We start from the raw sequence: 22044 nt of genomic DNA, 5'->3' as shown, positions 1-22044 counted from the left end.
TGATACAAGCACCAATATGTATGAGTCTCAAAATCATGCTGAGTGAAAGCCACAGCAGGGTGGACGTGCCATGTAATTCCCTCTATCTGAATACGTGCATTTGTCAGGCTCGAGAGAGGCTGGTACGGGTTTAGAGCTGTACACTTCGTTACTTGTAAATTATATCCCCTCCGACAATAAAAGCATAGTTGGCAATTCAGGCTCTTGAGGTTAACGTTTTTAATCCAGCTCTTTTAATTCTGTAACAAATTGAAGGGCCTAATTGCCAAATGATCTTGAACAATACTATCGTATTTTTAGTTTTATCAGTCTAATTCAAATTTCTCCAAGTGTGAGCTTAAAATGTATTTAGGATTTGTTTCTTGGTACCTTGAGATGATCCATGTCGGTGGCAGGGAGCGATGTTGCTCAGGCCTCCGTGGACGGAGCCGCACAGCATTCACCTCGTGTCCAACAGTCTCTAAGCAACCTCTTCGCTCCTACACTTTCTTCCAAACTGAGGTCTGTTGGAAAAGTTTAAGATACACCACAATTAGCATCTGATGTGCCTCTGTAACTATGAGAGAAAGCCATATTCTCCTACTTTTCATGTGAAAACAACAAAATGAAACATTAAAACACAATTTCCCGGTTGACTAAAACCACTTACATTTTGCATATTTCATAACTTCTCATCAAGCTAAAATATTATGTTGAATTTTATTATAATTAAAACTGGAGTTCTAAATTGCATGGATATGAATAGTTCAGTCCATTGTAAACAAGTGAAAAGAAAAATTAACAGAGCTAGTTGGTTAGTAATTAACAGAAAGGTTTGGTCCAATACTCTGAAGACTCTTTATGCTCTATTTATATGACAGACACCAAAAAATGTCAATATATCCCTTTACCAGTGCAAGTGCTTCCAAAAAAGCAGTGTACAATTCTAAATTCAAGGCAGCAAGAGCAGCTAAGGACAGCTGCACACTGCAAATGGCAAAGTGGCCAGCTAAAAGAAAACACGTCTAGTTTTCTTTTCTTTTACGGATACAGCAATTACATTAAATGGATTATGAATACAGTATAAAAAATGGCTTTGGAAAAAGTCTGACTGTTGTCCACATGAGTATGATTTTAAAACTGAATAAATCCATCAAGTATAAAAATGTGTCATTCAAATAGTGGATTTTTTTTTTCTCACCTCCCTCCTATTTTTGTCGGAGGTATTTATAAAAATTTGCCTAAAATTGTATTTTACCTCTTTTCAAGACTTACCTGAGGCTTTAGCATTGTGGCCGTGGGTTTTCATTGAAAATTGCCACTGTAGCAGAATTTCCTCTTCCTCTTTATAGAGCTTGTTTAGAAATGCTCGTTTCCAAGAAACTGTATAAATCAATAGGCCAATTTAGTGAGAAAACAGTGCAAACCGAGGGTTCGAACTGCCTAATCAATTTCACCTGATGGTGTCGGAACAACACAGGGCCTGCGACACTTGCAAGGCAGGGCTGGGAGCTCGTGCAGACCACGCATGGGAAAGTCCAGCCCAGTACCCTACACACACTTGAAAACAGATGGTTAGGGGTTCCCATGGTCCTGAGGCTGACATCTGAGCAACCAGGCTGGGAAGAAAGCACCACGTGACACCCTAGCAGACTGCGAAGGAATGGGTCCGAGTAGCTCACGGTACAGAGCACACGCTGTGTGCACACAAGTCACAGACAAGTTGTGTTCACCCGATACAAGCACCTAATACAAGGTAAAAATAAGGACTCGCAGACTGTTCTGTGTAAGAAGAAGATTTAGTTGCTTTAAGTTATACAGCATACGCTTTTACATTTCCACTTTTTTAAATAGGAATTTGTTCACTGTGGGCCCAGATACAGCTGAAGTGTTCACTCCTAAGTAAATTAAATGCTACTGAGTATATTCTTACAAATCTTACAAGTCTTAGGGGACCTCCCTAATGACAAAGTTTCCAATGTCAAGTCGTTTACGAACAAAGTAAAGGTTTATAAATATTCTGGCATCTTACCACTTTTCCTAGTATTGCCTGGGGGCTAATGGGAAATTCAACAGAAGCAGAGGCTCGATGGCCAGCATGAATGTGCTTTATATTTCTTCCCCGATTCCTGGGGATTTTATTAACAAAAACAACTTAATAGCGTCCTCTCACTGACCGAAGCACCACTGTGTTGATCAGATCACACTGCCTCTCGCAAGAGACCAAAGTCAGGCGACAAGCGTGTGAGGAGGCGGCAGGGGTGCAGCCTGTGAAAGAGGGTAGACAAGGAAGGTGTGATGAGGGACACGCGGAGCGAGCACTGGGTTAACATTACAGGGTGACTTAACCTTTGACCTTGAAAACCAGAACAATTTCAGAGGTGAAAAATCACCACCACTCTTACTAGTGATGTTGAAGAAAAAACTAAAATTAGCCAGGGTTTTCCACTGATAGGGCTGCAAACCATTAGGAAGAAAACAGACAACAGAAGCCAAGTCAAGTCAACATAGAGCAGTAATAAAATATAAAAATAAGACATTATTAACTAGCACATGTTATTCTAGGTCTCAGAAATTTGCAAAATACTTAAATTAAAATCTTAGTCCCCTCAAAAAATCCAAAGTGAAAAAGAATCAATTTTAGTAACGATATCAACATACATATATGCAGATATAGATATGAATAATGCAAAACAGATTTACAAAGATGTTAATTTTGGCACTTTTACTTGGAGTTTTAAGGAAAGTGACTACAGATATCTTTGCATACATATTCTCATTCTGGAGAAACAGGATGCAGAAATAAAAGGTTCAAGCATCTCCCTTCTTAAAAAGAACTCTGAAAAAGGTAACTTTACCCGTTAAACCTCCTGGTTGGCAACTTTATAAATCTGGCTTGATTTCTCTAACTCCACAAGTTTGACAAAGTTATTTTAGTTTCTACCAGTGACACCTGGTCATCCACTTTCAGCACATGTACCATTTGGCCAGAAGTCCATAAATAATGTTTCCAATATAGAAATCTTAAAGTTCTAAAGGGAAATACTGCTCAGTAGATAAAATCTCCCGGAATGTCTTGCAGCAGAGGTTCCTCAAATTTAAAGCGTTTAGAAATGGCCTTTTGCTCCATCTTCTCTTTTTCAGACTGTCTGCACTGTCCTAAAGTATATGAAGTAACTACAATCAACTCCTCTGTGACGACGGATTCCTCGGTTTCCGGCTTCTGAGTATCTGAATGACTTTCAGGCACAGGATCGCCTTCCTGGAGGGCCTGTGCCTCTTCTAATGCCCCTTTCACCTTGAGAGAAGGTTCCTGAACACTGCTCTGCATTAGCCATGGGTGTTTCAGACACTCCTCAGCAGTGGCGCGATCTCTGGATAAAGAGGCACAGTTTACAATTAGGACGAAGTAGTTTAAAGCCTCAACTATAACTTAGAGCATAAGGTATTATATTTTGGGACATACGAACCACAAAGATCTTACTGTGGTTCCTGAATAAAACAAAGTTTTAGCATTTGCATGCAAATGCCGTTCCCCACAATATAAATAGTATTTTAAGTTCTCTCTGAAAAGCCCCTTTGAAAGACCAAGAACAGATGGCAAGTATCTGTTATACTGAGGTGCAGTTCACATTTTCTAAAAAACATTTTCATTTTTGCCACTTTTTCTTTCAACAGATGTAAGAAGCCAAAGGTTTCATCTAATTTTATGTCTACACTTTCATGTCTTCACTTTGGGGTTTCAGTTGTTCATCTGCTTTTGTTCAGAGCAGATTGCTCATAAATTGATAGAGATCAATATTAACGAATACTTACTCAGGTTTCTTAACTAAAAGTGTCTTGATGAAGTCAACAGCTGACTCAGACACAACATCAAATTCTTCCTCAGAATAACTCAAATTCATCTGTGAGATATTGAGGAACGTTTCTTGTTTATTATCGCCTAAGAAAGGCGATACTCCCGTCAGCATGACATATGCCAACACTCCAATGCTCCTAAATCAGAATGAAAATGTAAGAAAAATTAGTATCATATTCATTTCTTAAAACTAATTTGATCAATTCGTCATAAATTATTCTCACCACATATCCGTTGCCATGCTGATAGGATCATAACTAAGAATTTCAGGAGCTAGTATCAGAAACAAAAGAAAACATTTATTTTTGTGAAAAAAAATTGCCAAATTTGCTTTTAGAAAAATTTAAATATCAAACTAAGACAGTGTCAAGGTTTGGGCTAAGATGAAATAAGTTCACGTTATAAGTCAATATGCATTACTGTAAAGTCTAACGAGATGTTTATAATTAACTTGCTTACTTTTTGCACCTCTATCCTCCAATGCTGGGTCCTAGTATTTTTTTTTTAATATCTGAATACATAACTACTGCCATATAAACTGGCAGCTTTTACACTTTCCTCTTCCCACACCCTCTATCTAATCAAGCATCAGTTTCCCGCTTTTAAATCGTGACCTCCCCCGCCCCCAGTCTACAGCACGTGCCCCCTGACCCCCACTTGGTCCCGCCCTCTGATCTACTCTCTATGCTGTGGCTGCAGTGAGCTTTTAAAATGCCCACCCGTTAACACAAAGTCAGTCAACAAGGTTAGAAACAACCTGGGCATCCTTGGAGGACGTGCATCACACACACAGACAACAAAGACAACCTACAGGGTTGAGAAAAAGTTTGCTTTGATAATATCTAACTAGACTGCTGCCAGCCAGAGAAGTAACAGAAAGACAGTCCCAAGTGTGCAAGGACACAGGGGAAATTGAGGAAAATCCTCCCTGAAGACTACTCACTGGTACGATCCAGTCAACCAAAAGACGATTGTTTTCAAAAGTACAGAAATAGGAAGACTAGGCTATGAAAAGACAGGCAATAAGTACTGAAACCATTTAAAAATAGATCAAAGCCTAAAAAAAACGGGGGTAATTACAATAAAAAAGGGAATGAAAATGTTCTAGGGAAAACCAAAACACTGAAAGTTGCACATGCATTAGGAGTGGGAGATAAGCCTGCCCCAGAACAGGAGAGCGGGAGGTGTAGGGGATACTGGTTTCCCCACTTCTATCTGAAGCTGTCGAGCTGAGAAGCAGAGGCTACGACTGTTATTTAAAAGTTATAAAAGAGGGAGTGCCCCGGCGGTCCAGTGGTTAGGACTCCAGGCTTGCACCGCAGGGGGCAGGGGTTCCATCCCTGGTCGGGGATCTAAGATCCCACAAGTGATGCGGCATGGCCAAAAAAAGAAAACAGAAAAAAAGTTTTAAAAGACACTACCAGGAAACTTAAAATCAAATGCAGAGTATCCAAATTACTGGTGGGGAAAAAGTACAACAGAGCCGAGAGAGCAGTAGATGGTGGGAGGAGTGGGGAAGGAAATAACATTAGCTTCCTTTTCTGAGTGTTTATTACGTGCTGAGCGCTGACGTGAGAGTGTGACAGAGCAGATCCAGTGAGGCAGGACTTCCACAGCCTCGTTTCGTGGACAGAGGACCGTGAGGTATAGAGAGATCTGGGGACCGAGGTCCCGCAGCTGGCCAGTGCGGAGGGGCACACACCCAGGCAGCCCTTTCTGCGTATGAAAGGCTGGGGCGGGACTGGGGGGCACGGGGGCACCCTTTAAAAGGCAGGCCAGGCGAAGAGAGAGGAGCGCCGCCTGTTTTTCTGTATTATATCCTTCTGAGTTATGTGTAGTTTTGGCTTGTACTGCTTTTACCATAAAGAATACAGCTTTGTTTTTTGGAGGGAAAAAAGCTCTTGGTAGAAAATTTAGAATTTACCAAAGAGCAGAAAGCATCGGAGGGAAACAAAACAAACCAAACCACCCCCCAGAAACTCATTCAGGGCAGTAATTCCTATCGGCATCTCGGCGCACAGCCCTTCCGCCCCGCAGCCTCCCGTACTTCTTCCAGTTTACAAGGCCTCCCGTTCTTCATGGGCGCTTCCCCTGAAGCAGCAGCATGTTAACCCCACATTCCTAATAACACTAACTCCGCGGTCGTGAGACGTACCAGTTGGCGTACTGGAAATTGTGTTCTAGTCCACAAAAGACACACACTATTTGAAGGGTGTTTTTCTGCCTGCGATGTCTTTTATTACCTAATTAATAAAGGCTCTGCTGTTTCAAACTGCAGGACTTTAGAAAGTATTTTAAAACTTCAAAGTATTTTTTGTACTGTCATTCCCCTACAGCTTTGTTTTCCTCAACCCGACCTGTCCCCCGGGACTTTCTGTGTCCCCCTGGAATCCTTTTTTCCTTCCTACATAAATTCCCACCATCCTGGGCTCCTTCAAGGACTACTCTTCTCCTTTCACCACCTTCTTGCCACGCCCCCAGGCCTTCCAGAAGGAGACGCCCTGTCCGCCCACTTCACACCTCTGCCCTCAGGCAGATCTCCTTCTTCCCCCCAGGCCCGGGCCACAGCCTTCTCTACTCCTGGTCACAATGATGCTCTCACCCACGGACACAAAAGCCATCCTCCTCCCCGGGCTGCCATCACCCTGGGCAGCTTCCACACTGATGTGCAGGACCCTACCGGCCCGGCACCCGCGCTTCTCGACCTCCTGGTCTAAAGAAGCGAAGCTGACCTTGCAGAGCTACATCCAAGGCCTTGTAATCACAAAGAGCCCTTTCTACTCGGACATTTTAAATGATAAAACTGTAATCCCCGGTCACACCTTTAAATTATTTTACTGCTTTGCTCTTCTACAGAAATCTCTCTTTTTCTTTAACCTCATCCAACCACTAATTCTTTTATGCTCCATTTTCCTTCCAGTCTATCCAAAAAGTCATAGTTTACCACTTTTTCTACCAAACCGAGAAGCCATGGTTCATCACTTCGGCTGCTCTCTTTTTCTTTCTGCCAGAAGCTGTCAGCCCTGCATCAACCCAGCAGAATGCCCTCTGTTTCCCACATCTATGCAATCACAGGGCTTGCAATGACTCACACTGTTTATTCTACCAACTTGCAATTCTTGAAAGCGCCTTGCTTGTTAAATATCCTTCCACCCTCAGATAACCTGACATCCTCTCCTGTTCCTTGTAGAAGCAAATCCCTTCGGCTTCTCTTAGCCCTCCAGGAAAGGGACCGCCAATTTGGTACCTTACTCTTTAAAGTTTTCCATTTTTTAACTTAATACAAAGGAAGGGATCTCTGATGGTAGAATTTCACCACACTGGACGGCAGGCCCCACCACTCATCACGCCACATGTGGGTTCCCCAGTGAGGGTGATGCCTGACCCCAAACACAAAACACGCAACTCTCGGGAATACTCACCCACGTACTCGGGAGTGCCCATAATCTCCCGGAGCTCTTCGCCGTTCTTCAGTACTCGTGAAAGACCAAAATCAACGATCTTAATGTCACCCAGTGGAGAGTCACTTGTCAGCAGAATATTCTGGGGCTACAAAATGACACCCCCCAAATTAATAAACCGCGATTGCGTATGAAGAGCATCATAAAGAGCGGGTAGCCCATAAAACATACAAATTTCACCTGTGGAACTGAGAGCGAGAAATTTAACAGTAGACAGTCATTCGTCAGACAGCTGTTTTTACAGCGTACTTCCTGTGTGTAAGGCAGCAGGCCTCGTAGCATCTCTTCCCTTATACCGGCTCTTCGTCAGCATGTAACTGCATCTATTCCCATCTTAAAAACCAAACCAAACCACTTAAAAAAAAAATCCTCCCCCCATGACCCTGCATCTCTTTCTAGCCAACACACTCACTCCCTCAAAGCTCAACTTCTTGAAAGCGAGGTCATCTCAATCCAGCTGCATCGGGATTTGCCCCCTGTACCCGACCTGCTCTCACTAAGGTCACCATGTCTTTAATAATCGAAGGCCCACCAAGTCCAGTGGGGCTCCTGCAGGCACTGACGGAGGGACGATTTGGAACTACTGGTCGTCCTTATATACCCTCTTGGATCTATTCCTCCCTCTCCATTTTTCTCACGACTGTTTTCTTTGCTCTGCTTTTAAACAGTGGTGTTGCCCAAGATCTCTTGCTGGCTGGCCCTCTTCTCCTGACACTCTGCGTTCTATTTCTCAGCAATTTCATCTACTATCAAAGCTTTAGCCACCACTTCCATGCTGATCACTTCTACCCTAAGCCCTCTCCGGACCCACAGCGCCAATTAAAATCGGTTCCTTTCGCCTGGCAAGGCCTTCAATGCAATACACACCTCGGGCACCAAACCCACTGCTCTCTTCTGTATTCCCAGCCTCAGTGCTCAAGTCAGACACTGGGGAATCGTCCTAAAGTTCTCTGTCCCCTTCATTTTCCACCACTTTCACATCTAGTGAAGCCACCAGTCATGCGAATTCTATTTCCTAAATCTCAGTATTCCCACTGCATGAAATCTGGGATTTCATTACCCCCCCGTCTGTAGTTTCCCCACCTTCAACCCATCCTCCACGTACGACAACCTTCCCATATCGTAAGTCTGATCGTGATACTCTCCCTGTGGTCGTCTGGCTGTTCTTCGCCAAGAGACACACTCCAGTGGGGACGGGGCGGGTTGGATGTACACGGCGGTGGTAAGCGCCACCCAGAGGACCAATGAGCTTCGCACTCCTGGAGTCATTTTTGCTCAGCTGAAAATAACTAGGACATCTTTGCATAAAAAGTCAAGCTGATACATTACGGACTAGAATGTAAAATTCATCCCAATTTTTAAAATAAAATATGAGATTTGAAAGAGGCTTATGCGCGCTTCAGAATGGGTCGGCGCTTACTGTCTTTGGCCGTTAAGAGTGCTTCCAAAGGTGAACTGAGGACGCTGGCACCAATAAAGTGTAAGTACTTCACTAGAGCGTCCAGAATGTTCCGTGCTCCGGCCCCTCCCTCCCTTTCTAGATGACTCTCCTGTCACCATTCTGCGGGGAGTCTGCGCTCCAAATCACTCGGGCTGTAGTCCCTCAACAAGACCCACGGCCCACACCTCAGGCCTCTGCACGGGAAGGCCCCTCCCCGGTGGCCTGGCAAATTTATCCTCACGGCTCCCTCCAGCACAGGGTGGCGTCTCCTCTGCGAAGCCCTCTCTGCCCTCCCCTCCCCCGGCCCCTCTCGCCTCCCCGGCGTCTCGTACAAGGCACGTTGTTCTGTTAACAGGCGTTTCGGTCTCCTCCGCCGCGCGGTTCTCTAGAGGGTGGCAGTGATGTTCACGGTCCTCTCCTGCCACTACCACGCAACCGCTCCATCCGGCTTCCGGCTTCCGTCTTCTCGTCGCCGCCCAGGTCGGTCCAAGCCAAGGTGCGGCACCCTCAGGGCTCTCCTCTGAGCACCTGCGCCGTCTCAGTGGCGCTTCACATTGCTGCTCCCTCCCTGTTCACCAGCTCCTTTTCTCTCGGCTTCCAGAACAGAACACCGTCCTGGTTCTCCTGCTAACTCCCCGGCTGCTGCTGTTGGCCCGTCTCCTGCGACCCGCCCGCTAACTGCTGGGCCCCCAGAGCCTGATCTGGAGGCTCCCCCTCTCCTTGCCCCACTCCTACCCCGCACCTCCACCTGCACCCAAGGCCGACGACCACCTGCCCCTCTGGACTCACAGCCTCTCTCTCTGGCTCAGGTCCCTTCAACCAACTCTTCACCTAACCTCTCCCCTTTGATGCCTGTCATCGTACCCCCGCCACCTGGGACGCTCTTCTCTGTTCTGCTCTGCCTACTGTCAACTTGGCGAGAAGACCTAACACGGCAGGGAAGCAGCAACGTGAAGGGCTGCCCTATGACAGAGGATGCTGAGGTACAGGGGGGCCCTCTCTTTGAAACGGGTCTTACTGTCGAGCCAGCCATCCGGCCTACTCTTTTCTATTATGAAGATGCTTGTAGGTTTATCTCAGTCTGGATTCAGAAACAGAGGGGAAGAGGCTACATACAGCTCAGTGGGAACAGGAGCCACAGTCCTGGCCATGGTGACGTCACGGGGCTCAGGGCCCAGCACCCGGCAGGCCCGCACTGCTACTCGCCCAGTAAGTGAAAAGAGGAAAGGTGACTAACTACAAAGAAACCCTTAAAGGGTCTCTATTTTGTGTCAGGACAGGTGGTACCATAACTATGAGTAATGCCAAGCCCCTACTGTCCTGAGTTCATACTCAGAAGACAGATGGGCCTGTCGGGCTCAACTAGCTCAGGAGCTGCAGTTGACAAAGCACTCAGGCAAGAAATGAATAAGACGGAATGATTCTGCCTTGGAGGGTTCCTGAGGAGGTAGGGCAGCAGCCCTGACAGGGAAAAAGGATTTCACCACTTATTCCGCAAAGTTTTACTGACTGCCTAGTGAGCTGTGACCTGAGGAAATGGCAGAAAACAAGTCCTCCGTTCCTTTGGAGACTTATATTCCAATAGGGTCAAATAAGTACAAATAAATAATACAACCTCAGGTTGTTTTAAGCTCTGCAGAGAACTCAGAGTGGGGGAAGGAGCGAGAGAGTGCCCATCGGGTATGTATGTGTGCGGATGCTATTTCCAGGGCAGTCAGGGAAGGCTTCCCGGAGGCGGCGTACTTGAGGGCAGACCAATGTTAGGAAGGAGCCAGTCATGGCGGAGCCTATCGGGGTTGGGGGTGGCAGAGGGAAGAACTGCGAGCTGAAGACGCGCACAGAGGTGAGGGACAGGTGTGAGGCTGGAAGGAAATGGGGTTGGGGGACAGGACTCGCAGGGCTTTGTGGGCCATTCAGGAGTGCCTGGCAGAAGGCAGAGCAAGGGGAGGGACAGAGGACATTCCAGGGAAAGGCAAGACCGCAGGCCAAAGTACACAGGGGAGCCAGCACACAGCACGATGTGCAAGGGACTGTCAAATACAACCACGCAGCTGGAAACAGCCTTCTGAAAAACGTGCCTTTAGCCTGTTTTTAAAAGTCTCTAGGGGGAGAGAGACAGAGTGAGGAAGATATGATGAAGCATGGAATGAAAGGAAAGAAATTTTACACGTAACAGAGGCAAAATCCACAGGCCGTCATGACTGATGCCGTGTAGGGGCAGGAAGAGGGCACGGTGTCGTTCGCTGACTGACACACGGGGTCCGCAGAGAGGACCATCGCTTCAGCTTTCCCGGGACCAGCCAGGACAGCTGGAAATTCAGCCTGGAGAGACAGCAAGGCCGAGGACACGGCTTTGGGGGCCTGCGGCACACAGGAAAGGCTAAGAGCATGGAAGCAAACGAGAGGGAGAGTGTACAGCAAGAAGAGAAGTGGGCCGAGAGGAAGGATGGCTGATAACTACGTTTCGGGGTAAACACCAGGAGTCAGGAAAGAGGAGAGACACTGGTCTGCGAGCGAGAACCCAGGTGTAACACTAGAGCAGGAAACCGGGAGAAGAGCGCCATCAGATGGGACAAAGGGAAGAACGATGACCATGAGCGAACTCAAAGAAAGGAACTTTTAGTAAAATGGTGCGAGAAAAAGCTAGCTTACAATAGGCTGAAAAACAAATGGAAAGGCTAAGAGATCTAGTACCGGTGGTTTTGACTTAAATATCTTCTGATACCCTTGAAGCCAGTGCTGGCCTATGGAAAGGTAATTTAAAATTTCCTAGTAGCCATATTACAAAAAGTAAAATGGAACAGGTGAAATTAAATGTATTTATTTAACTCAGTATATCTAAAAGGTTATACCTTCAACATGTAATTAATAGGGAAAATTATTGAGATAGTTTACTTTTTTTCATACTAAGTCTTTGGAGCTCTGGTGTGGATTTCACACTCTGAGCACAACCTAGTTCAGACGAGCCACGTTCCAAGTGCTCTAAAGCACCACGTGGCCAGTGGCACTGGGTTGATGGTGCAGCGTTAAACTCCTTAAGAGAAAAAAAAGGTGCAATGACACCCCAAGAAACGGTCAGGGAATTCTTAGTGTCTCTTACCCACTGTCCTAATTTACTACCACTATGCAATTATGGAATGATAGTTTGTTCTGAAAACAAATTCATCAAAATAACTAAGACTTTTCTGCCTATAGTGAAACAACCACACTGTGGCTCAGTATCATCTCTCATTTTGTATAAAAACCTGTTTTGTCTTTTTCTTGTAAATCACAGACAGTTCTGGCTACAGTAAAAACTTAAAACTGAATGAAAAACCAAAACAACAAGTTGCTGTCACTGTAGAAGTTTCCACTGCAGATGCGTGCTCAATGGTTATAAATACCCAAACCAGATAAAGCGCCCCCCACCCAAGACTGAGAAGCTCAACTGATCAGTGTTAGAATCAATGTCTCTTTTCAATGACAAACTAACTGTAGAGGTTCTGGTAACATAAACTTCCTTATAAAGCCAACATTCTCTTTTTTACTTAGCTTCTAGCTATTTCTTCAGGAAAAAATCCTATGTAACATCATGATCGTGAGGCCCCAGACTTCTCAAGGCAATTTTAGTTGTATTACATGAATGATATACTACAGTACAATCAAACATCATTATTCAGGCAAATTAGATGAGAGGAGTCTGGCTCTGAATAGACATTCATCACTGCACGTGTTTTGCCCTTCCCAGTACATCAAAAACGCCAAGAGAAATACTGCTAATTACCAGCTCTTTTTAAGGTTCATTTGTGATTAACAAGACGTGCTCATTCTGGGAATGTTTTTAAATAGCATTTGTTCCCTTAAAGTAGATTAAACATCTTTCCCTTACATTCTGTTTACTCTTTACATTCCATGGGAAATGCTTTCTTTAGTTATTACGCAAAAGCTAGTTGGTTTGGTGGTAATGTAGTAAATTCTGTAGCAGTGTGACCAAATTATTAAAATGTTACCTTAGTATTTGAAATCAAGGCTTAGTCGCAGCATCCATAATCTGCCGAAGTGAGAGACGTTAAACCCTTGAAAGAGAGATTGCTAGAAAAAACACACGTCTCATAAAATCACAGCTTTCGGAACTTCACAGTTAACGTTTATTATGTCCTCTCGTCCAACTGTGCCCTGGTTTGACTACAGGTACGTTTTTAAAGTAGACCTTACTCCTCTAAATAAAATATAAGACTATAATCTCCGTCATTTCTGAAGATATCCATCAGTTTCTGAAAACATGTGCTAAAAACAAAGATAAGTACCTTTACATTTACAGCTTAGTTAGACCTCCTCTCTGTGGAATCCAGTTCATGACAGAGGCTGCGGCTCACAGTACTTAATTCCATTTAAGATGCATGCATCCCAAGTGGTAAAAAGAGAAACATACAAGGTCCACAGAGAGGTAATGAGAGTGGAATAAATGGGAAACATACAAACTGTTCCCAAACAGACAACTGGGAGTAGAGGAGTGCTCCTAAAATCTTATTTCTCAGCTTCCTGGGGGAATCCTTTTATTTATCTGGGTAGCTTCACTTCTCTACATAATCTACCATTTACTGAGCAATCACCACTGGATGAGATCATTGTAGACTTGAGGCTAATCTGTTCAATAAGGCTTAAGGTACCATGGACAGCATTTTAAGGAACATTTTATCAGCCCACGAAAGTTCAAGTAAATTGACTTTTTATGCACTAAAACCCAGGTCAGAGTATAGAAATAGGTTAATAATCCTGTCTAAATAAATTTGGGAAACTGTTTAGAAATGTTACATGTTACCCCTCTTTCAAGTAAAACATTGATGCTTAAACTATCAGTGATCAACTTAATCTCAGATGGGAAAGTTCCAGCTTCTAATTCCTAGTCTGCTCCTCTACTTCCCATTATACATATCACAGGGTGGACGGGTTTAATGACTGAATACCTAGTACAGAACTGCTGGAAGATCTGACCAGTACAAGACCATCTGAACACAAACAGCCTTGGATTTTTTTGTGCCCCTTTTGGTCAGTCTTCCCCTTGACTGATGTAAAAGCAGGCCATTACGCCCGTGACTAGCTCAGCAAATTACCGAGATGGTTTTGAGCCTTAAGCTTGTCCTGACTCTGGCAGAGTTGCTGTTACTGAGACTTGTCAGTCCTGCCATGATTTATGTGCAAAGGAATGGGCTCTCCCTTAATCACACACACTTCAGGGTCTTCAGTTTTCGTAGATGCATGAACACCCCAACATCTGCACCTGCCACTCCTCAAAGAACTTCCCATGTTCAGCTGAAGATACAGGCCTGCCTCGTTTTACTGCACTTTGTTTTACTGCATTTCGCAGCTATTTCGTTTTTTACCACTTGAAGGTCTGAGGCAACCCTGTGTCGGGCAAGCCTTGGCGCTGTTTTTCAAACAGGATTTGCTCACTTTGTGTCTCTGTGTCACATTTTGGTAATCCTCACAGTATTTCAGGCTTTTTCGTTATATTTGTTGTGCTGACCTGTGATCAGTGACCTTGGCACTGGGAAAGATGGTGTGACTCGCTGTATTGCGATATTCACTCTACTGTGGTGTCTGGAAGCAAACCTGCCACATCTCCGAGGCCTGCCTGCATCTGGCTGAGAGTCTTCAGCGAATCAGTCTTTTGGCAAACTGACCGTTCGGGGTCTGACCGGAGTGAGCAGTGTATATCCCGTTCTGTCAATTGCCACTTTTCAAAGAGGCAACTATAATAGTTATTCTAACTAACTTCTGTCTCTGCGATGAGAATTGCCCATTTTCACCATAAGGGGGAATAAATGGTCTACTGGCTCAAAGCTCCCATATATGCCGGGGTTATCACTTTTCACAGAACTAAAGCGTAAGAAAACACATTTAGCTCTATAGCTTCGTCGTTCAAGCTCTGATAGAGACTGAGAGTCAGCATTATAAACAAATCGTCACTGGGCAGACGGCTGTTAAAAGATGCAGGACAGTAGACTCTCTTTGTCCAGACTCACGGGGGACATGGAAGTCAACCTGGAAGTGACCTTTTGATAGAAATCATTCCCGTCTGCACTGCTGCCCTTCCAACCCCATCTCCAACCTTTCCCCTCCAGAGTTCACTGAGAAACAAGTCTGACTGCACGTGTGCAGAGCGTGAGGGCAGAAGACAGGCTGAGAACCTTCCAGGCCACCTTGTCCTCTAGCTCTTCTGGGTCTAGGAAACATGGAAAGTCCTGTTTCCAACATCAAAGGCCCATCATCAAAGCCCCTGTTAAAGCTGGAAAGAATTCTACACCGAGTGCCCTGGGGAGAAAGGATACGATTTATGCTGAGTGTATTAGGGAGACAGGGATATAATTTCACTGTGTAAATACACAGTCGAACCTGGTATTCAAGAACTTAATATTCACTCTTGACTGCTTTCAAGTAACATCAAAGATGCATGACACTCGGTGTTGGCAACCCGTCTGACTCGCTACCTAATTAGCTCCTTTTCTGAATAATGTCGTAGGTGGAGCTGTCATAAATTGAAAGCTCATTTCCTATAGATGCAATATTATTTAAATTGGTGTTCTGTTCCTGGAGGTCGTTTTTACATCATAAAACTAGCAAAACGTCATAGAAATAAATGTATGATTTTACAAAGTTAAGTGTGTAAAACCAAACATGAGAGAAGGCTTAGCACAGATATTACTTTGGGGACATTTTCCTCACGGCTGGTACTGAGGCTTCTTTTTTTTTTTTTTTTTTTTTTTTTTGCTGTACGCGGGCCTCTCACTGCCGTGGCCTCTCCTGTTGCAGAGCACAGGCTCCGGACGCGCAGGCTCAGCGGCCATGGCTCACGGGCCCAGCCGCTCCGCAGCATGTGGAATCTTCCCGGACCGGGGCACAAACCCGTGTCCCCTGCATCGGCAGGTGGGCTCTCAACCACTGCGCCACCAGGGAAGCCCTAACTGAGGCTTCTTAAAGTCTGAGTCCACTGAAGTCTGGACTGCAGAGACCATCTCTTCCTGGCAAGTGTTCCTGAGCGAAGCACGGTGGCTGTGTCCCGCACCCAGGATCTTTGAATTTCTAATGCATACGATGCGCTAAAGGGACAAAACAAAGCCCCAGCTCCCTTGCGCATGCTCTGAGGGTTTCACCTAGGTGATCCCTAAGGCCACTGCAGCATCAGCCTCCTGGGACTACTCGTGGGCGCACACATGTCCACACCTGCCTTCAAAAAATGGCACCGTGCTGTAACCGCCCACTTTAGACACTACACTAAGAAATCAGTGTCCCGGAGAAAAAAAGAACTGTTAACAAAATGAAATATTGGCATCTTGCAGAAAAGAACAAGAAGGTTTCCATATAATTTCCTTTCCCCTGTATTTTTCTGTAGGAAACTAGCATTTGAAGGATAACCTATTACCTTTCCACCTAATTTCAAATGGAATTTGATCAAGTTTACTTATGGAGTCACTTCCTGGTTATATACACTGCACACTCCTCCTTGAGAGCGTTCCTTCGTGCAAAAGGGATTAAACACTGCCATGTACACAGCACGGTATGTATACAGCACGGTACGTGTACAGTACGGTACGTGTACAGTATGGTGTGTATAAGGTGTCACAGAGTGTGCCATCCAGCAGCAGCTGAGTGGCACCTGCATCCGCAGGACTGGCATCACCTGGCCCTGCCCTGAATGTGAAACTTGCTGGGGCCCAGCAATTTGTTTTAACAAGCCTCTCAGGTGACCCTGACTGCCGAAAGCATCTCCTTTCTGCTGGAAGCTTACGACAGCAGGGGTCAGGGTGGATGGGCAGGTGAGTGAGACGAGGCCACAGAAGCTCAGGAGAGGAAAGTGGTTTTGGGTCCGGGGTTCGGCCCTGTCAGGTTACCCTCCTTCCTCACCCCGTCCCCTCTGGCTGACAAGGCTGATAAGACGCCGGAGTCCCTGGGGTGTGCTCTGTGCTAGAGGACTGTCTCACTTCCACAAAGCCCCACCTGGACTTGACAGGGAAGCAACCATGGGAAAACCAACAGGGGTCTTAGACGCTTTTCTCCTCAGCTGCCTGAAGGAATATGCTCTGAATACCTGCGGTGGACATTTACTGTTTGTCCCCTGAGCGCCCATTCTCTAGTCTTTGAGAAATGCAACTGGTCTGAGAACCCATCCCTTCCCCACTCTCAGTCCACATCAACGCTGGGCTGGGAGCAGGGCTTGACCCCTCTAGGTGGGTGCATATGACACCGACGGCACTGGCCTGGCCGTCAAAGCCCTGCACCCTGGACCAGTGCACCAATTCTTTCTGGGTTGATCTAAGCTGGTTTGAGTGGGTCTCAGGACTTCTGAATGAGCCAGTGACCTGAGAGCAGCTCTTTCCTGCTGAGTCTCAGGGCAGTTGTGAGGGTAAAAAACGGTTGCATCTAACTCACCACCATTTTATTGCCATTTGGAGGAGGTAGAGCTGAGAACTGAAGAAAAACCAAGTGCTGGCAATACCTGGATGAATGAATAGTGCTGTAACTGCAGCCAGAATTACCCTGGACGTTTTAGCCAATGAAGGTTCCTCTTTCGATTACCCTGCTTTCAGCTGGCGTCCGCGTCACTTGAAAGGATGGTGACTGATACCACCCTTTGTATTTTCTCTCCTCCTTCCTCCCCTTCCTTCTTTGACAATTTCAAATTAAAAATCTACCTGCCTCTGATTGCTTTCATTCCCTAATTTATTTTATTTATTGCTGCCTGCCTAATTTTCCACAACACTGCTTTTCAAATATTTCTGCTCAAAAATCACCTATCACTCCGTGACATGTGAACCCCAGGAATCTGGCCTTTTCTCAACTTTCAATATCTCCTACGTCATCTTTCAATTCCAGAGGAACTTTTCCATTTATTTTTGTCCAAACACATCACAAGTATTCCTAACTCTTTTGAGTTAACTTTCTCCTATTCTTCTCTACCTATCTAAATCCTAACTTTTTGGAAATGTCTAGCTCAAGCCCTGTCTCCACCAGGAAGCCTTCACCTACCACAGCAATACCCTCGAAGCTCCATTTCCGGGGCAATGTATTATTATTTATCTTTCTATGTATGCACATGTGCATTCTCTCCCTGATAAAACTGGCTAGAGGATACAAGTTATGACTCAATTCTTATATCCTTGTTACCCAATAAAACACACAAACCTGACAAATATTGGAGGAAACCACTGTGAGATATCTCGCATCTAGAGTGTCATTCTCCAGCAACCTCAAAACTGTAAAGTAATTCAGCTCTTACCTTCAAATCAAGATGAACTACGTCATGAGCGTGTAAAAAGCGAACACCTTCTAAAATCTGCCGCATGAGTCTCTGAACATCTTTTTCCTTAAAGGCTTCTTCTCTGTCTGCAACACACTGGTCAAAGATTTCACCCCCAGCAGCACTAGAGAAGATGAGAAGCACATTTTCAATAAAAAGGAAGAGGACTCATTAAAAATAGCCTTTGTGTTCTTAATATTTAGACACAGTAGGTATCTTTATTTACATAGACTATAATGTGAATGTGTGTAAACTTTCGTCCATCTATATGCTGAAATCCAATATTTTTAAGTAAAAATTTAAGCTCAGATAAGCATTTCCAAAGCTAAATAAAAACATCAGCTTCAGAACTTCAAGAAATAAACCTCAGTAGTAAAATATATTAACACACTTTCAAGTAAAAAAATTCTCAAGAATTTTTAGTTACAGAATACATAAAAATATTGTTTTTGTAAAAAATGCAAATAAAGCAAATGCCCTCCACTGAAGACCCTTCCCCCAGTCCAGAGCTACATTTAGAAATAAGCTCTGTTATCACTCAGGTGTACTCCAACCTTCCAGATTTTTAAAATATATTTAAATGCATACAAAAATATTAGTTTTCTGGATTTTTAAAGACATATAAATGGCAACATTCTAACTGATACTGTTCTATTACTTTTTTTAATTACTTAAACATGCCTTAAGAGTCTTTTCCATGATGGTGTTATATCTTATCTCATAATTTTTATCTTTTATTTTTTAAATTTTTTGGCTGACTTGGATCTTCATTGCTGCAGGCGGGCTTTCTCTAGTTGAGGCGAGCAGGGGCTATTCTTCGTTGTGGTGGCTTCTCTTGTCACGGAGCACGGGCTCTAGGCGCATGGGCTTCAGTAGTTGCAGCACGTGGGCTCAGTAGTTGCGGCATGCGGGGCCCTAGAAGGCGCGGGCTTTAGTAGTTGCAGCGCATGGGTTCAGTAGTTGTGGCTAGTGGGCTTAGTTGCTCTGGGGCATGTGGGATCTTCCCAGACCAGGGATCCAACCCATGTCCCCTGCATTGGCAGGTGGATTCTTAACCACTGTGCCACCAGAGAAGTCCTACCTCAGAATTTTTAATTCCTGCAAACTTGTGAATAGAAAAACCATAGTTTATTTAGCCATTCCCCTTTGAAGGACATTTAGGTTTTTTTTTTCCCCCCTAATTATTCATGATTATAAACAATGCTGTGATGCCAAGGTGTGTGAAGGTTCCTGTCAGCGCCTGTGTCAGTAAGTAGTCTTCAACGTAGATACTGGGATGAAACTGCTGGTGTGAAAGGAATGTGCTTTTGAAATTTCAGTAGATATGACCTAGGCTCACCAAAAGAGCGGTACGGACTTAAACTTTCTTCCACCCTCTGGCCAAAGCACCTCAGTTTTTTTTTTTCCTCTGAATAATTTTGCCAATAAAAGAAACAAATCATTTACAATTTTTCTTTCCCTTCAGCAGAAATTCCATATTTTAACAATTTGTTCTTACCATAAATGACAGCTCATGTCCTATCTCAAATTTTCCTTTATGTGTTTTTTTAAAAGAAAAAAAAAGACTGGATTGCTTCCATGAAGTTGTTATAAAAATTAATGTGAAATACGCATCTCCGAACAGCCATGCTACTGTCAAACAAAAGCTACTCATTCGTTTCCTTTTCATAAGATAATTTAGTTCTTTCCTTCCTTTTTTTTTGTTAGGGCAATCTTACTTTCCAAATTCTGTCTATAAAAGGAAACAAAAATTTTCACCGAAGTCAGCTAAGAACCTATTTAAGTTTAGCTGAAAAGCTGTAGGTGGTGAGAGTGAAAGAAAATAACTCGCTGGCTGATTCAAATTTTCATCTGGTTAAACCTATACAACTGACAATTATATTTTAATTACAGTATGAGAAAAGCATACATGAAAGCATCAAAACAATTTTTATGTAATTAACTGTAAAATGGCCATCACACATTCCGGCAAAGCTGAAGTGATGCGTAACTCATGAGGAAGGAAAGGGTGAGCATTGACAACAGAACCAGGCAGTAAGTTAGTGACAGCCCGGCAGTGCTGTACGCTGGGCAGGCAGGTAGCACGAGCTGAGTGCACCCGGCCGCAGCAGCTAGAGATGCACCAGGATGCGATGTGCAGTCCACGGAGTCCCCTGCACATGAAGGCTACACGCACAACTGCCTGTTTTCCTCAGCTGAGACAGACAAATGCATTTTGGTTGCAGAAGTTCGCCAGTCTCTCAATTTACTGTCCTCTGGGCCTCTCAGCTCAACACTACCACCCACAATAAAATTCAATAGTGGTCAATTTACATAAATACAAGGATTTCTTCACCTAAAATTTAAGAACAATTTATTATTAGTCCTTTCCACTATGATGTTGTTTACCCATTCTCACTTTAACAAAAGGGTTTTCCTCTCTGTTTTCCCAAGAATGTAAGCAGTTCACATAAGCACAAAATGTGAAGCGCAAAACTAGTCTTCTAAAGATTTTCAAGGATGTACTTCAAATGCAGGCTATTGTAATAAAAAAAAAACTGTAAAAGCCAGCCTTGAGCGATCAGTAAGACTTAACATACCCTCTCGGTACAACGTACGACCACCATATCATCTCATCCTACTTACATTTAAGCCTGACCCATTTAACTGTCATATTAACTAATGGAACCAAGTAAAATTTTACTAAGGAACAACTTGAGATGTTAAAAGCATCTGTCAAGTATGGTAACAGAAAACACAAGAATATTAACAACTACTTCGCACAAAGCACCTTCCTTCACACAGAAGTTTGTGTGGGAAGGAAGGTGCTTCACACCTCTGTGTGTGTGCTCGAGCAGCACAGTTTTGCTATGTCTCCCTTTCACTACAGCAAGACTTCCACAGCTTTATTACAGTACACTTTACTCCAGCAGTGCTTATTTTCCACAACTTTAAAATTACAAAGAAACGAATTCATTTAACTTTTTACCTAAATATCTTTTACAAAACAATTAACTCAAGGGCTTTTCCAAAAATTTTCCACCAAAACGATTTTTACACAAAATATTAAGAACAGTGAATTTCAATTTTCTAGTTAGTGGTCCTCAGAAAGTTGTAAGTATCTCTTTGTCAACATTATTCAGAGCCATATACACGATGTTTAGAAGCTAAGTGTAACTGACTTTCCGTGGCTGCTTGCACCTTAGCTGGATCACAGCTTCCAAACTTAGGCACCAGACACTCCTTTTTCTACCTAAACCAACATTTCCATTTCTATCCCATGTAGAGGCCCAGTTTGGATCTCTACTCCCTCACTATTCAAATTCAACAAATATCAATCAAATATGTCAGAGGCCCTGTGCTATGTGCTAGGCCAAGGAAGATAAATTATAAGTTTTAGTTGGGAAGAGAAAGACGGAAGATAATTTTAGGAATATGTATGCATAGATACACGAGTGTGAAGTTATATATCAAGTGATTTGATAACTTAGCAAATGAGCAATTAATTGGAAGGAAAGAGAAAAAAAATCTTAGAAAGATGACACTTATTCTGAGCCTTCAGGAATGAACAGGAATCCACTAGATGGAATGGCAGGAGTGCATCCCAGGCAGAGTGGACATATGTATAAGGGCCTGTTGGTGTGACAAATAACTGGTACACTCACAGAAGGATGAGCGGCTACTTCCCCTTTCACCCAAATGGTACGGAACTTGCCATCTACTCATAAACAACGAGAAAATGAGCCAAGTATATGAACCAACTGTTTTCAGACATAAGAACAACAGGCCGTTAGGACCATTATCCCTGAGGTGGAGGCACAAGCAAGCTGAGCCCTACGCTCTTTCTACTTGGAGATAATTTACGGCACGTGGTACAGGGCTGGGGAGGATCCCAAGCAGAACAGCAGCCTTGCTAAATTGAGGAGGTAGGAAGGGAGTTTGACAAGGCTAAGGCAGCTGGACTTTGTACAGGCAGAGGACCAGGGACGAGGGTTCTACACAGAGAGAGACCTGCAGACATCTGCTTAGTTGTATCGCAGAGTCTTAG

The 22044-nt window shown here is 44.1% G+C and overlaps 1 protein-coding gene across 1 annotated transcript in view; it reads right to left on the bottom strand.

Annotated features, from left to right (window-relative positions):
* Positions 1 to 2689: 2689 nt before the first annotated feature.
* Positions 2690 to 22044, bottom strand: part of STK17A (serine/threonine kinase 17a) — a 37526-nt gene continuing 18171 nt past the window's right edge. Inside the window, exons 3-7 of the mRNA XM_030761473.2 lie at positions 17997 to 18141; positions 7261 to 7387; positions 4063 to 4111; positions 3796 to 3975; positions 2690 to 3353 (exon numbers count right to left, since the gene is read on the bottom strand). Of these exons, the coding sequence (XP_030617333.1) occupies positions 3029 to 3353; positions 3796 to 3975; positions 4063 to 4111; positions 7261 to 7387; positions 17997 to 18141 (826 nt within the window). The 3' untranslated portion in view covers positions 2690 to 3028. The remainder of the gene's footprint in view (positions 3354 to 3795; positions 3976 to 4062; positions 4112 to 7260; positions 7388 to 17996; positions 18142 to 22044) is intronic.

Source organism: Delphinapterus leucas, chromosome 9 (assembly GCF_059928025.1).
Source record: "Delphinapterus leucas isolate spDelLeu-1000000601 "Yukka" chromosome 9, BTC_Dleu_Yukka2, whole genome shotgun sequence".
NCBI lineage: Eukaryota > Metazoa > Chordata > Mammalia > Artiodactyla > Monodontidae > Delphinapterus > Delphinapterus leucas.
This window is presented reverse-complemented; position numbering and strand designations above follow the sequence as displayed.